At 42.6% G+C, this 12,947-nt stretch overlaps 1 protein-coding gene across 1 annotated transcript in view; it reads left to right on the top strand.

Annotated features, from left to right (window-relative positions):
• Positions 1-5,680: 5,680 nt before the first annotated feature.
• The window catches only part of col6a1 (collagen, type VI, alpha 1), a 68,418-nt gene continuing 61,151 nt past the window's right edge, over positions 5,681-12,947 (top strand). The window contains exons 1-3 of the mRNA XM_055638316.1: positions 5,681-5,929; positions 6,373-6,502; positions 11,474-11,677. Coding sequence (XP_055494291.1) covers positions 5,845-5,929; positions 6,373-6,502; positions 11,474-11,677 — 419 coding nt within the window. The 5' untranslated portion in view covers positions 5,681-5,844. The remainder of the gene's footprint in view (positions 5,930-6,372; positions 6,503-11,473; positions 11,678-12,947) is intronic.

The following is a 12,947-nucleotide window of genomic DNA, read 5'->3' as shown; positions in this document are numbered from 1 at the left end:
TTCCTTCTCTCCAGAGATGCTGCCTGTCCCGCTGAGTTACTTCAGCATTTTGTGTCTATCTACACCTTATAGTGATGTTTATTGTAGGATAATTATTAAGCAAGGCAACAACGAGGGTTTCTCTGCTCTTATTGCAGCAGATGAAGATCAAGATACAAGATACATTTATTTGTCACATGTGCCAGATGGCACAGTGAAATGTGATTACCATACAGCCATACAATAAAAATAAAGAACACAATACATGATAGAATTCAACATAAAAACATCCCCACACAGCAGAATCAAAGTTTCCCACTGTGAGGGAAGGCACCAAAGTCAGTCTCTTCCTCTAATGTTCCCCAATGTTCACCCGTGGTCGGGGCCTCCCCGAGCCCTCCGCAGTCGTCGTTACGGGCGGCCCGATGTTCAGGCTCGCTCGCCGGGGTGATGTAAGTCCGACGTTGGGGCTGGGGGACGTCCTCAGCGGCCTGGACAACAGAGTCGGCCCCCTCCTACCGGAGTCCGCGGCTCCCAAAGTCCGCAGGCCGCGCCGGGCGGAGACTGATGCTGGCGGCCCTTGGCACAGGGCCCCAGGGCTCCGTGATGACGGTCAGCGCTGCCTGCGTTGGGAGCTCTCCAAACCAGAGGTCCACGATGTTGGAGCAGCGGCCCAACGCTCCGGAGCTCCAAACGGCGATCCAGGTTGGTATTGCCCGCTCCGTGGTGAATCCAGCGCTGCGCCACCACTGTTGTCGCTCTAGTCCGGTTCCCGGTCCCCGGCAGGAAAGGCCGCTTCGATCCAGCTGGTAGGCCGCGAGGTGGGGGGCGATGACACATGAATATTGCTGCACTCCTTCAGTGGACATTGGAGAGACACACACTCTAGATTCACATCGCTGTTTCAAATCTTGTGTAACTTTCACTGATTAACTGCAGTAATAAAACTATGACATCAAGATATGTCTGGCTGCTGGATGAACCTCAATGATTACAAAACTTTATTTAGACTTTCATCAGATGGTTTAGAATCACTTTTGCCAGCTAATGTTATGTTAATGAAATGGATAGATGTGATGGAGTACTAGAAGGTGATTGAGGACCTTGTGATCTGGTGTCAAGACAACAACCTTTCTCTCAAAGTCAGCAAGACAAACAATATAGTGATCGACTTCAGGAAGCAAAGCAATACACATTCCCCAGTTTGCATTGCCAGTGCCGAAGTAGAGATGCTTGAAAGCTTCATATTCCTAGGAGTCAATATCACCAACAACTTCTCCCGGACCACCCGTATTGAAGCAATGGTCAAGAGAGCACACAATGCCTCTACTTCCTGAGAAGACTTAGGAAGGTTGACACGTCCCCAACAACTCACACCAACTTCTATGGGAAACATTTAATCGGGATGCATCACAGCATGGTTTGGTAACCATCCAATACCGCAAGAAATTGCTGAGAATTGTGGACAAAGCTTAGACCATCACCCAAACCAACCTCCCTTCCATTGGCTCTATTTACACATCACGCTGCCTCAGCAAGGCCAGCAGCATAATCAACGTTGAGTCTTACCCTGGTAACTCCCTCTTCTCTCCTCTCGCATTGGGCAAAAGGTATAGAAGTATGAAAACACAATCCTCCAAATTCAAGGGCAGTTTCTTCCCAGCTGTTATCAGGCAACTGAACCATCCTACCAACAACTTGAGAGAAGTCTTCAGTTACTATCTACCTCATTGGAGATCCTTGGACTATTTTTGATTGAGCTTTACTGGACTTTATCTTGCATTAAACGTTATTCACGCTATTCTCTTTATCATGTATCTGTACACTGTGGATAGCTCAATTATAATCATGTATTGATTTTCCGCTGACTGGTTAGCACACAACAAAAGCTTTTCACTTAGTTCATGTGAAAATAAACTATACTCATAAACTCACAGAGTGGAAACAGGCTATTTGGCCTTCTGAATCCGTGCCGACCAGCGATCACCCCATACACTAGCACTATCCTACATACTATGGACAATTTACAATTCACCAAAGCCAATTATCCTATAAACCTGAATGTATTTGGTGTGTGGGAGGATACCGGAGCACCCGGAGAAAATCCACGTGGTCAGAGGGAGAACATACAAACCGGATACAGACGGCACTCCTAGTCAGGATCAAACCTAGGTCTCTTGCTCAACAACACTACACCACGCTGCCACCCTAAATCATCTGAGGCATGTAGATGATATGCACTTGGCAAGTGAGCAGGAGGTTATGGATAACAGGAGATTTGTGTGGAGTACAGACCTCAGCTGTTGGATCCTTTGACCTGCAGTCGTGAATGGGACATTCAGTGGCAAGTTGGCATCGTAGGTGGTATCATAGACAGAGCAGATGGTTATCAAAAAATACACCGGGATCTTCATCGGCTGACCAAATGGGCTGAGGAATTTCTAATGGAGTTTAATTCAGGTAAGTGCAAGGCTTTACATTTTGGGAAGTCTAACAAGGGCAGGATCGCTACGGTGAATGGTAGGACCCTGAGGAGTGTTAAAGAGCAGAGGCAACTAGAAATACAAATACATAGTTGTCTGAAAGGGCTATAGCAGGGAGATAGATTGATGAACGAGGCTTTTGGCACATTGGCCTTCATCTGTCAGGGCATTGAGTATAATAGTTGGAACATTATGTTGCAATTGTACAAGAGGTTGGTGAGGCCACACAAACTATTGTGTTTGGTTTTGGTCACCTGATCATAGGGAAGTGTTATTAAGCTGGAAAGGGTGCAAAACAGATTTACCACCTGTATATTGCCAAGACTCAAGAGCCTGAGCTGTAGAGAGAAAGGTTGGACAATCTAGGACTTTATTCCTTGGACCAAGGAGACTGAAGCGCGATCTGATAGAGGTATATTAATTTATAAGGGAATTAAGGAGGATACACAGAACCATTTTCTCTGGGTAGGGGAATCAGGAACTAAAGAGAATAGGTTTATGGTGAGATGGGAAAGATTTAATTGGAACCTGAGGGGCAATGTGATTCGCATTTGGTCAGCATGGATATGTATGATTGAAGTTGCAGGAGTTGCAAGAGAGGGTTAAGATGCCGGGAAGGTTGGGAAAAATTCTGGGTAATTTCAGTACAAACAACTGGATTGGATCGGCACAATGCAAATGGAACTTGATTTAGTTGTTTCAAGTTAGATTTGCATAGCAGTGGTGGAGGTGAATGCTGGAAAGTCCAGAGGAGCAAGAGCTACAAACACTGTCTTCCATCAGTGAGCAGCAGGGTGTGGGCGGTGCTTCTTGTGGGCAGGGTTTGTGGGTGTCATTGTGAATGGTGGTCACAACTGGATTCCCACTGTCTGATAGGAGACCCCGAGAGTAGCACAGTCTCAAAGAGCCAAACTTTGCCTTGGAAACATGGATGTTGCAAGAAATTATAATAAGCGAGAGAGGAAAAAGATAATAAAACACAGGTTAATGAAATGTGCCCATTTATTGAATGCACTACAATCCTCAGAGTAAATAGAAATGGGAAGTGTTTTTCAAATGGGGAGAGATTGAAAGATACTGTTGTTCATTTGGCCAAGAATCTTGAACAAGAATCTTGTAAGTTAACATGCAGCTGCAGCAGAAATAAAGAAGACAAACGATATATTGACCTTTGTGACAGGAGAATTTGAGTAGTGGCTCGCTACAATTATATGGAGCTCCAGTGAGACCACATCTGCAATACTGTGTACGAATGGTCTCCCAACCTATGCACTTGACACAGAGGGAGTGTAGTGAAGTTTCACAGATTGATTTCTAGGATGGAGAGAGAAGGGTGTTATCCTGTGAGGAGACATTAGGTTGGTTGGGCCTGTACCCTCCAGAGTTTAGAGGAAGGAGAGGATATCTTGTTGAAACATACAAAATTCTTACAGCGCATGAGAGGGCAGACATAGTGATGTCCTGGGGGTGATTAGAACCAGCAATCATGGTCTCAAAATAAGATGTCATCCATGCAGGACAGAGACAACCAGAAATCTCCACCCAGAGAGTGGTGAATCTTTGGTAAATCTGTTATTAAAAGAGTTAAGACAGAAAATGACTAGGGGATCAAAATATATGTGATTTATATAGGATCGTAGAGTTGATGTGTTAGATCAGCCATGGCCTTACTGAATGATGGTGCAGACTCGAGATCTAAATGGCCCAATCTTGCTTCTATTTCAGCACTGTAATAGTTTCCCAATGGACATTACTTTATATGGAATTAATATCCCTATTTACCACAAAACAAAATTCACCATGGGCGGCACAGCGGCACAGTTGCTGTCATACAGCGTTAGAGACCCGGGTTCGATCCTGACCTCGGGTGCTGTCTGTACTGTTTGTACATTCTCCCTGTGACCACTAGGGTTTCCTCCGGGTGACCCGGTTTCCTCCCACACTCCAAACACGTGCAGATTTATTGGTTAATTGGCTTCTGTGATTTGTCCGTTGTGTGTAGGATAGAGCTATTACATGGGTGATCCATGGTCGTAGCGAAGTCAGTGGAACAAAGGGCTGCTTCCACGCTGTATCACCAAAATTAAATATCTCCATTGCCATACTAGGCTTTAGGTTTCCTATGGTGATCGACAAATGAAAGTAACTCCATACCATAGTATTGATAGTGGTTCATGGCATTATTAATAGCTGCGAAATCCAGAACCTTACCCCATTGCCCTGCACGTTAAATAATTAACCAGTTTCCTTTTGAAAATTTTCATTCAAACAGTCTTTGTGCTATTCATGTTGAGCCAGAACCATTTCTCCCATTTTTGCTCTATTTTGTTTCGGCCAGTGACTATAAAGCTGTACACTATAGATTGTACCCCTCTAATTGGGTCTGTACCTGCTGGACTTTAGAAGACTGATGAGGGACCTGATTGAAACTTACATAAAAGTGAAAGGTCTAAATATTGGATTTGGAGAGGATGTTTCCACGAGTAGGAGAGCCTAGGACCAAAGGTCATAGTCTCAGAATAACATTACTTACCTTTTGAAAGGAGATGAGGAGGGATTTCTTTAGTCAGAGAGTGGCAAATCTTTGGAATTCATTGCCACCGAAAGCTGTGGAGGCCAAGTCAATGGATATTTTTAAGGCGGAAATTGACAAGATTCGTGATTAGTATGGGTCTCAGGGGTTATGGGGAGAGGTCAGGTTTATGAGAAGGCAGGAGAATGGGGTTGACAATGGAAGATAAATCAGCCATGATTGAATGTAGACTTGAGGGACAAAATGGCCTAATTCTGCTCCTATAACTTATGAACTGGATCAGGATCTCGGAGGAGGTGCATACAGTGACGGGCGGGTGCTGGTGGGACCCACCTGACTCTTGGACCCTGACGAATAACCCATTTAATTCCAGATTCACATGCATACACTTAAAGTGGCTACAGGCTAAAGCTGCCAGGATTGATGGGGTGGGTCCGAGAGAAAGGCTTTGGGGGACCCAGTGGGGGGTTCTCGACAGTAAATCGGTGCAGGTTAAATACAAAAAAATCACATTAATAAAGTTACCGCTATGCAAATATATCAAATGTATGTGCAAAATGTAATCTTGTTACCCAATGTGAATAATTTGTTATTATTTTATTGAGATGAGAGTTGTTGGCAGCTGTACAGCTGTCAGCACAACTGCATGGAGATCACATACTTTTAGCTCATTCTGATTGCTGGCTGGCTGGCTGCTCAGGGCCAGCCTACTTCACACTTGGTCTCTGTCTGAAGCAGAGACGAAGGCTTCTGCTCCTCTGCTTCCCTCTCCCTGCCCGTTCCTCTGTTCAGGTTCTTGCTCAGAATCAGTGTGCTCAGCACACGAGCTCCACTACAGAAGTGGAAGCCATGGCTGTAAAGATATTATTCCTCCTTGTCTCACTCTGTTGCACATGGAACTCTCTCCTCGCACAGAACGGTGCACATTTTTCAGGTAGGTGCTTGCAATCGCTTCCTTAAGAAATTCCAGTTGGATTCTGTAGAATGATGATCTGCTTTGTTGTTTATGCATTTGAATGGTTAACATTCATCAAATTTATTTCTGCGCTTCTATTAAAATGAGCAACTTATAAAGGAGCGTGAGTTAAAAATTGTTTTTAAAGTGAATACAGTTATTGAAATCTTCTGCCTGGGTCAGTGATTCCCTTTACATTTCCATTACTTATTTGTACCTGTGTTTTCCTCGTATGTTAAACTATCAGCTCTCTGAGATGTACAAGAAATGGGCAATAGTTGCTTTCATCGCGAGGCTCGAGTGTTTCATTTGCAATTTCTAACAAAGCAATTTCACTTTGATTTTGAGTAGGTAGTTTTTAAAACCTAATTCCTGACATTGTCCAAGTTTCAGGGACGTTGATCATCCTGTTCTTTCCACAGATTGCCCTGTCGATCTATACTTTGTGTTGGACACATCCGAAAGTGTCGCTTTAAGAAGGCAGCCCTATAAAGACCTTGTAGAACTTGCGAAGAGCTTCACTATACGTTTCGTCGAGAGATTGAACAACTGGTAATTGCTGCAATATTTACTATTACATTCTCCGCTTCTATCTATCTGTAGCTGAAACACTTGGAAAGTTTGGCTCACTTGTAGTTTCACTTATGCCTGAAGATGGCGCTGATAGTCTGGTTAGGATGGTTCCTTTGAACTGAAACCTGTTTCTTTCCCAAATGTTTTCATTTTATCAAAACTATATGTGAATATGTGCCTCCGACCTCTCCTTTGCATTTCTCTCTAATGTTGAAAGTGTCAGTAGCAACAGCTTCATTTTCAGTTGCTGGTAAAGTGGAACTGAATGTGCTCCCTGGATACATAGCGGACATTTCAGTTGAGGCCTGATGATTTGCTGCAAGATACCACTTGCAGGACAGGTTGTGGCCTGGATTCCACATAACATTAAGGTATTACAAACATTAGCTGTGTCCACGGTGCATTTGGAATTTGCATTTATGTAGTGTTGTAAAAGTGCTTCTCAGGGATGTATCAAGCAAAACGTGAACTGTTTAAAATAGTCATAAATACTGGCCAAAGAATAGGGGTGAAGAGGAGCTTAAAGGAAGAAAGAGATGTGAGAAGACTGAGGTGGAGTTTGGGGCAGGCGGTAATGCCAGTGAGGATGGAACATTGAGTTAGAGTCACGTGGGTGACATTCATTATTGGTTTTCCCAAAGCTCTTTCCACTTCAACAGAAAGTTGTTGGCCTGCTAAACAGTTTAGTGGAAAATTTACTGGTTGTCAAAAGAACAGATTTTTTATATTATAAGAGGATGATTTATATAACATCTTTCGCATTCTCGGGACTGGCCCAGTGTTGTGTAGCTAAGGAAGCACATTTGGAAAAAAGTCACCCTTACACTGCACAGAAAGAGGCAGCTCGGCTATTTGGGCCTGTCCCTGTTCTTTGAAAGAGTTTTCCAATTAGTCCCAGTTGCCATGTCCTTTTTGTATTTTTTGAGTATTTCTTTTTTTATTATTAATCCAACTCCTTACTCAGGTTACTCAGAGTAGGCCAGAATATTTTTAGGCAGAGCAATCCAATTGGATCCTCACTAAGATGAAATAAACTCTCATTTTCTGTGTGCAAGTATCTTAACTTCATGGTTTCTGATTGCTGACAGGGAGGCCAGTGGGAAATTTCTACTCCTTCACTCCATTAAAGCCCTTGGTCAATTGAAACCTCTATTAATCTTATTCTATGGTCTTCTCTGCTCTAAGCCAATTCCAGATTCTCTAGACTCCTGACTGATGGAAAATCCCCACCTTAATGTAGGAAATAAGGAGATGGTGCAATATTTCATATGATGCCCCCCCCCCCCCACCCCCCCAGAGGGCCTATCATCAAGAAGGGTAGTGGATTCCCTGACAGTTGTAAAGATTGGGCCTGCTTAAAATGGTGGTACATACTCCCCATGCAGGTGAGGATGTGTTAACGAATCCTAGAAGCAGACCCCCAGCTTATCTCATCCAAGTCAACAATCAATCATTTGTGCTCATCACATTTTTCCTCCAATTCCCCACATGCATTTCTCACTGTACTAAACACTGCGCCAACAGTTTGAAATCTCTTGGAAGTGAAGTAGCATTGCATTTATCTCTCAGTGGGCAAGGTAGCATCCATCACACCAGGACCCTGCCCAGAGGTACCATTGGCAACTGCTGGGTCGATCGTGCGATGGATTATGACATCATCCCATGTCTGGCCCTCTGTCTTGCTGCATTCTTCGTTGTTCAAAAGTGCATGAATGCATATTAAATCGCAATGTGGTCAGCACATATTCTTATTCATCTTAGAGTGTAGAGGCCATAGCCTACTCATTCTCCTCATGGCTGACCTGTCATTCCAAGAACCCGTTTGGCAGATCTTCTGTAGTGAGTTAATCTTTCATTGGGTAAGATGACCAAAACTTTACACACTGTATATGAGCACACAATGCCTTGTATAAATGTATTAGGACATATTTACTCTTGTACTCAAATCCTCAAACCACATAAAGGCAGCATTCCATTTGCCTTACTCATTGCATGTTAGCTGTAAGTAATGCGGTCAAGTACACCCACATTCCCCGGAGCATCTACAGTTCCCAATCTTTCACCATGTGAAATTACTCAGTTTATCAACAATGGATTATCGTGCATTTTTCCTCAATGCACTCCATCTGGCATGTCATTTCCCACTCACTCAGTTTGTCCATATGCCTTTGAAACCTCTCTGCTTTCTTATCAATATTCATATCCTCATTTTTAGTTTTGTGCCCACGTTAAACTTAAAAATGTCACATTTCCCCCCCCTCGATCAAATTGTAGATGTGGACTGTGATTGTTTGGACACGGCACTGATCCCTGTGATTTTCACAGGTTAGGGCCTGACAATCTAAGACGAGCCTGGTGCTTGTTGCTAACTATTGATCAAGTTTTAATTAGTATAATGCCCCCAAATCCAACCTTTTTCACAAACCCTTTAAAAAGTTCAGTGCACCACATTCACTGGTTTGCCTTCAATTCCAAAAGACAAATTATTTTTTGTTGTATTATGGCAGTCTTTTACTTTCACTAGGAGTCCGGACTGGTTAGCACGTAACAAAAATGTTTCACTGTACGTTGGTACATGAGACAATAAACTAAACCAAACTCGCTTTAGTGGTTTATGCTTGGGTGAGACCCAGTATTTTCGGCAATTATCCTTTGATAGAAAATGCAATGCTGTTTTGCCCAGTTTACGTTTCTTCTCATGGTGTGTGCACAGGAGGGCCTGGTGGGCAATCCATGAGGACTTGCAGTGTGATATCAATGCAAGTCATTGTACTTTATAACTGTAATGATCTTGTGGTATTCTTGCATACTTCTCGTACGGCATAGAAGGCGACCATTGCTGTCCCTTGAATCTATATCAGCTGACAGAGCAATTCCACTTCCTTGCCAATTTTCCTTGTTACACATTCTCTGCCCATTCCCATCAATTTCCTAGATTTTACCACTCACCCGCACACAAAGGGCAATTTACGGTGGCCAATTAACCTACCCGCTCACACGATTTTGGAAGGTTGGAAGGAAATGGGAGCACGGAGCTAACCCGTATGGCCCCAAGGAGAACGTGTAGACTGCCCATAGACAGCACCTGAGGTCAGGATTGAATTTTAGTCTCTGGCACAGTGAGGCATCAGTTCTACCTGCGGTGCCACTCTGCGACCTCGTAGGAACTAAGCACAGATCTGAGAGCAGCATTGTGACAAATCGTTGTCATGTTTTAGCAGTGGAACAGGGAACAGGCCAATCTAACTGATCCAGATGTTGATGTTATAAACACAATGATGATATAACCATATAACCATATAACAATTTACAGCACGGAAACAGGCCATCTCGACCCTTCTAGTCCGTGCCGAACACATAATCTCCCCTAGTCCCATATACCTGCGCTCAGACCATAACCCTCCATTCCCTTCCCATCCATATAACTATCCAATTTATTTTTAAAATGATAAAAACGAACCTGCCTCCACCACCTTCACTGGAAGCTCATTCCACACAGCTACACTTTCTGAGTAAAGAAGTTCCCCCTCATGTTACCCCTAAACTTCAGTCCCTTAATTCTCATGTCATGTCCCCTTTATGGTGAACATGATGGTGTTCACTTTTCATCACACCTCATCTGTTGCCTGTTGAACTACGAGAATGGACTTTTGTGAGAGCAGAATGCAACTTAGATGCTGACGGCCAAGTGATATGTGGGAAAGGACTCTTGGAATTGATACAATGAATCCTGAGGGTGGTTCTTTGGCTACATGAATATATGTGCTGGAAAATCAGTGGAAGAGGCTTTATTCCATTGCGTCCCAGACTTGGATGACTGCTTCTGTTGAAGTGGTATCCATGGAGAATACTTTTAAGAAAGGTCATTATATCAGGTATTTTACATTCACCACTCTAATTATGTCATAGAATCATAAAACTATACAGAATGGAAAGATATCCTTTGGCTCAACTTGCTCATATTGATCAAGTTGCCTATCCAGGCTCGTCCCACTGGTTTGCCACTGGCCCCTATTCCTCCCAACCTTTCGTATCCATGGACCTGTGATGTTAGTTTTGTTTGGTTTAGAAACACAGCGTGGAAACTGGTCTTTCAGCCCACTGAGTCCAGGCCGACCATCTTCCATTCACACTAGTCCTACATGATCCCATTTTCACATCCACATGGGTCAATTTACTGAGGCCAATTAACCTAAAGCTCACAAGTCCTTGGGATGTGGAAGGAAACCGGAGAACCCAGAAGAAAACCACGCAATCACAATCATAATGTATAAATTCCACACAGACAGCACCCAAAGTCAGGATCAATGCCAGGGTCTCTGGTGCTGTGAAGAAAATGTGTTATGGGGTCAAACCTGGTTCCTATTTTGTTTCCACTAAAACCAAGAAGGCGAAGCAGAATAGCAGAATAGCAGAATAATTTTATAGATCAAAAGGGTAAAAAATATTGTAGTTGGGGCAATATTAATGAGATTACCGAATTAACATACAACACAAATAAAATCGAGAAATATTTGATCTTTTTATTGAACACACTAGGATGCCTAGTATAATCTTCCCAAGGAACATTTGGAGGGAGAAACCTTGTCAGGGAGAATGGAACAGATTTATGAGAGAAGAGAACAAGCAGGGCTATTTATTGTGAATAACCTCTCATATATCCCATCGTCTATTTACCTGGGTGAATTATTCCATGAAGGCAGTTCAAACTTCACCATTTTAAATCACAATAAGCACCACTGTTTACAGAATGCAAGGGTGGCTTTGTGCAAAAGAGGGAATTTGTTTGGGATGAGTCAACAGCTCGATGAAGGCTTTCTCTTTCCTGGCTTTGCTCAAATGTAAAGTCAATCTCAAGGCTTCTTGAAAGGGGAAGATAAGATAAGTGGATCAAGAGAAACATGTCAGTCAAAACGAATGTGAATAATGGCAGGAGTTTCTGTGTTTCAGGTACTATCAGTGTGACCAGACACTGGAATGGAATTCCGGTGCACTTCACTACAGTGACGAGGTGAGGAAGATATACACCCTCAATCGTATGAACCAGAGAGGAAAGGAGGACATGATCAACAGCATCCGGCTGGTGGAATACATCGGCAAAGGCACCCATACAGACTGCGCCATTCGTAAGGGAACAGAAGAACTTCTATTGGGGTAAGAGGATATTATGGATTGAACTATTGGGAAAATAAGATGGAAGAATCATTTGTGTAAGCTCTACTCAAATCAACACAACACAATGATTTTGCATGAAAGATGCCAGTAGAGAGGTTACCAGAACTGTGCAGTTTGAGCCCGCTGAGTTTCCCCAGGTTTTGTATACCTTCGATTTTCCAGCATCTGCAGTTCCTTCTTAAACAGTTTGAGAAGTGTTGCACCCATGATGTTTCTAAAGGAAACTGGAGTGCCAGGGAGTTGTGTCATGGCTATTGCAGAATAAAGATGCAGACTGGGATCCCATTCCCATTTGTTCTCATCACCCATTCAGTGTCAGAGGTCATGGTTTATACTACTTCTCAAATTCCGTTGCACTGGTGGGTATGCGTGTATGCTTAAAGGTCCTTCCCTTAAGCAGATTTACTTGCTGTGGATAACCATTCATAGGTCAGATTGTTATCAGGCAATCTGTCTGGTGTATCAGTGCAATGTTGATCTGTTCCATATGTTTAGCTACCCACAAAATATACCTATCTATGCCTTTAAAATTACCAATTCATGTTCTACCACAGAAAGCTTAATTAGTTTATTAAAACATGGAACAGTATCTAGAATGAACATTGTGGATGGCTTGATTGTAATCATGTATACTTTTTTCCGCTGACTGAATAGCACACAACAAAAAAGCATTTCACACACGACAATAAACTAAACTAAACTTTCTTGAAAGCCTATATTGTACAAACTGATAAATATAATCAATTGTCTTCCCACTCTTTAAATTCATTAATATAATTATATTTAAAATATTCTTTATTAAAGATCTGAATCGTACCAGAATTTTGATTTTCTTCACTTTTTGTGAAAACAGGTTTGGTTTACTCGGCATAATTTATTTTTGCACTTTGAAGCCCAGATTTTGCCTCTGTTTTCTGGATTAGCAATGCTCCTTTGCAGCCAAACTTCGCAACAATTAAATAATAAATCTGATATTACCAAAAAGTTACAATTTGATGGAATTACAGAGGATAACTGTCAAATTACCCTCTCGGGCCTTTCAACATGAGATCCTTTAAGTCAACGGTTCATGTTGATCGTCTTAAAGTTAAACATTGTTTTAAATCATTGGCTATTGGGCATAGAATTCTTGAACATAGACATTGCTTTGTATTGTGAAGGAGCAAAGAGGGATGTCTGCTCCACCTTTGCTCCTTGGTTGCCTCAACTTGATGCCAACTCTTGAGCAATAATAATGGCACATCAGCGA

Source organism: Leucoraja erinacea, chromosome 7, assembly GCF_028641065.1.
Source record: "Leucoraja erinacea ecotype New England chromosome 7, Leri_hhj_1, whole genome shotgun sequence".
In the NCBI taxonomy this organism is placed as follows: Eukaryota; Metazoa; Chordata; class Chondrichthyes; order Rajiformes; family Rajidae; genus Leucoraja; species Leucoraja erinaceus.
This window is presented reverse-complemented; position numbering and strand designations above follow the sequence as displayed.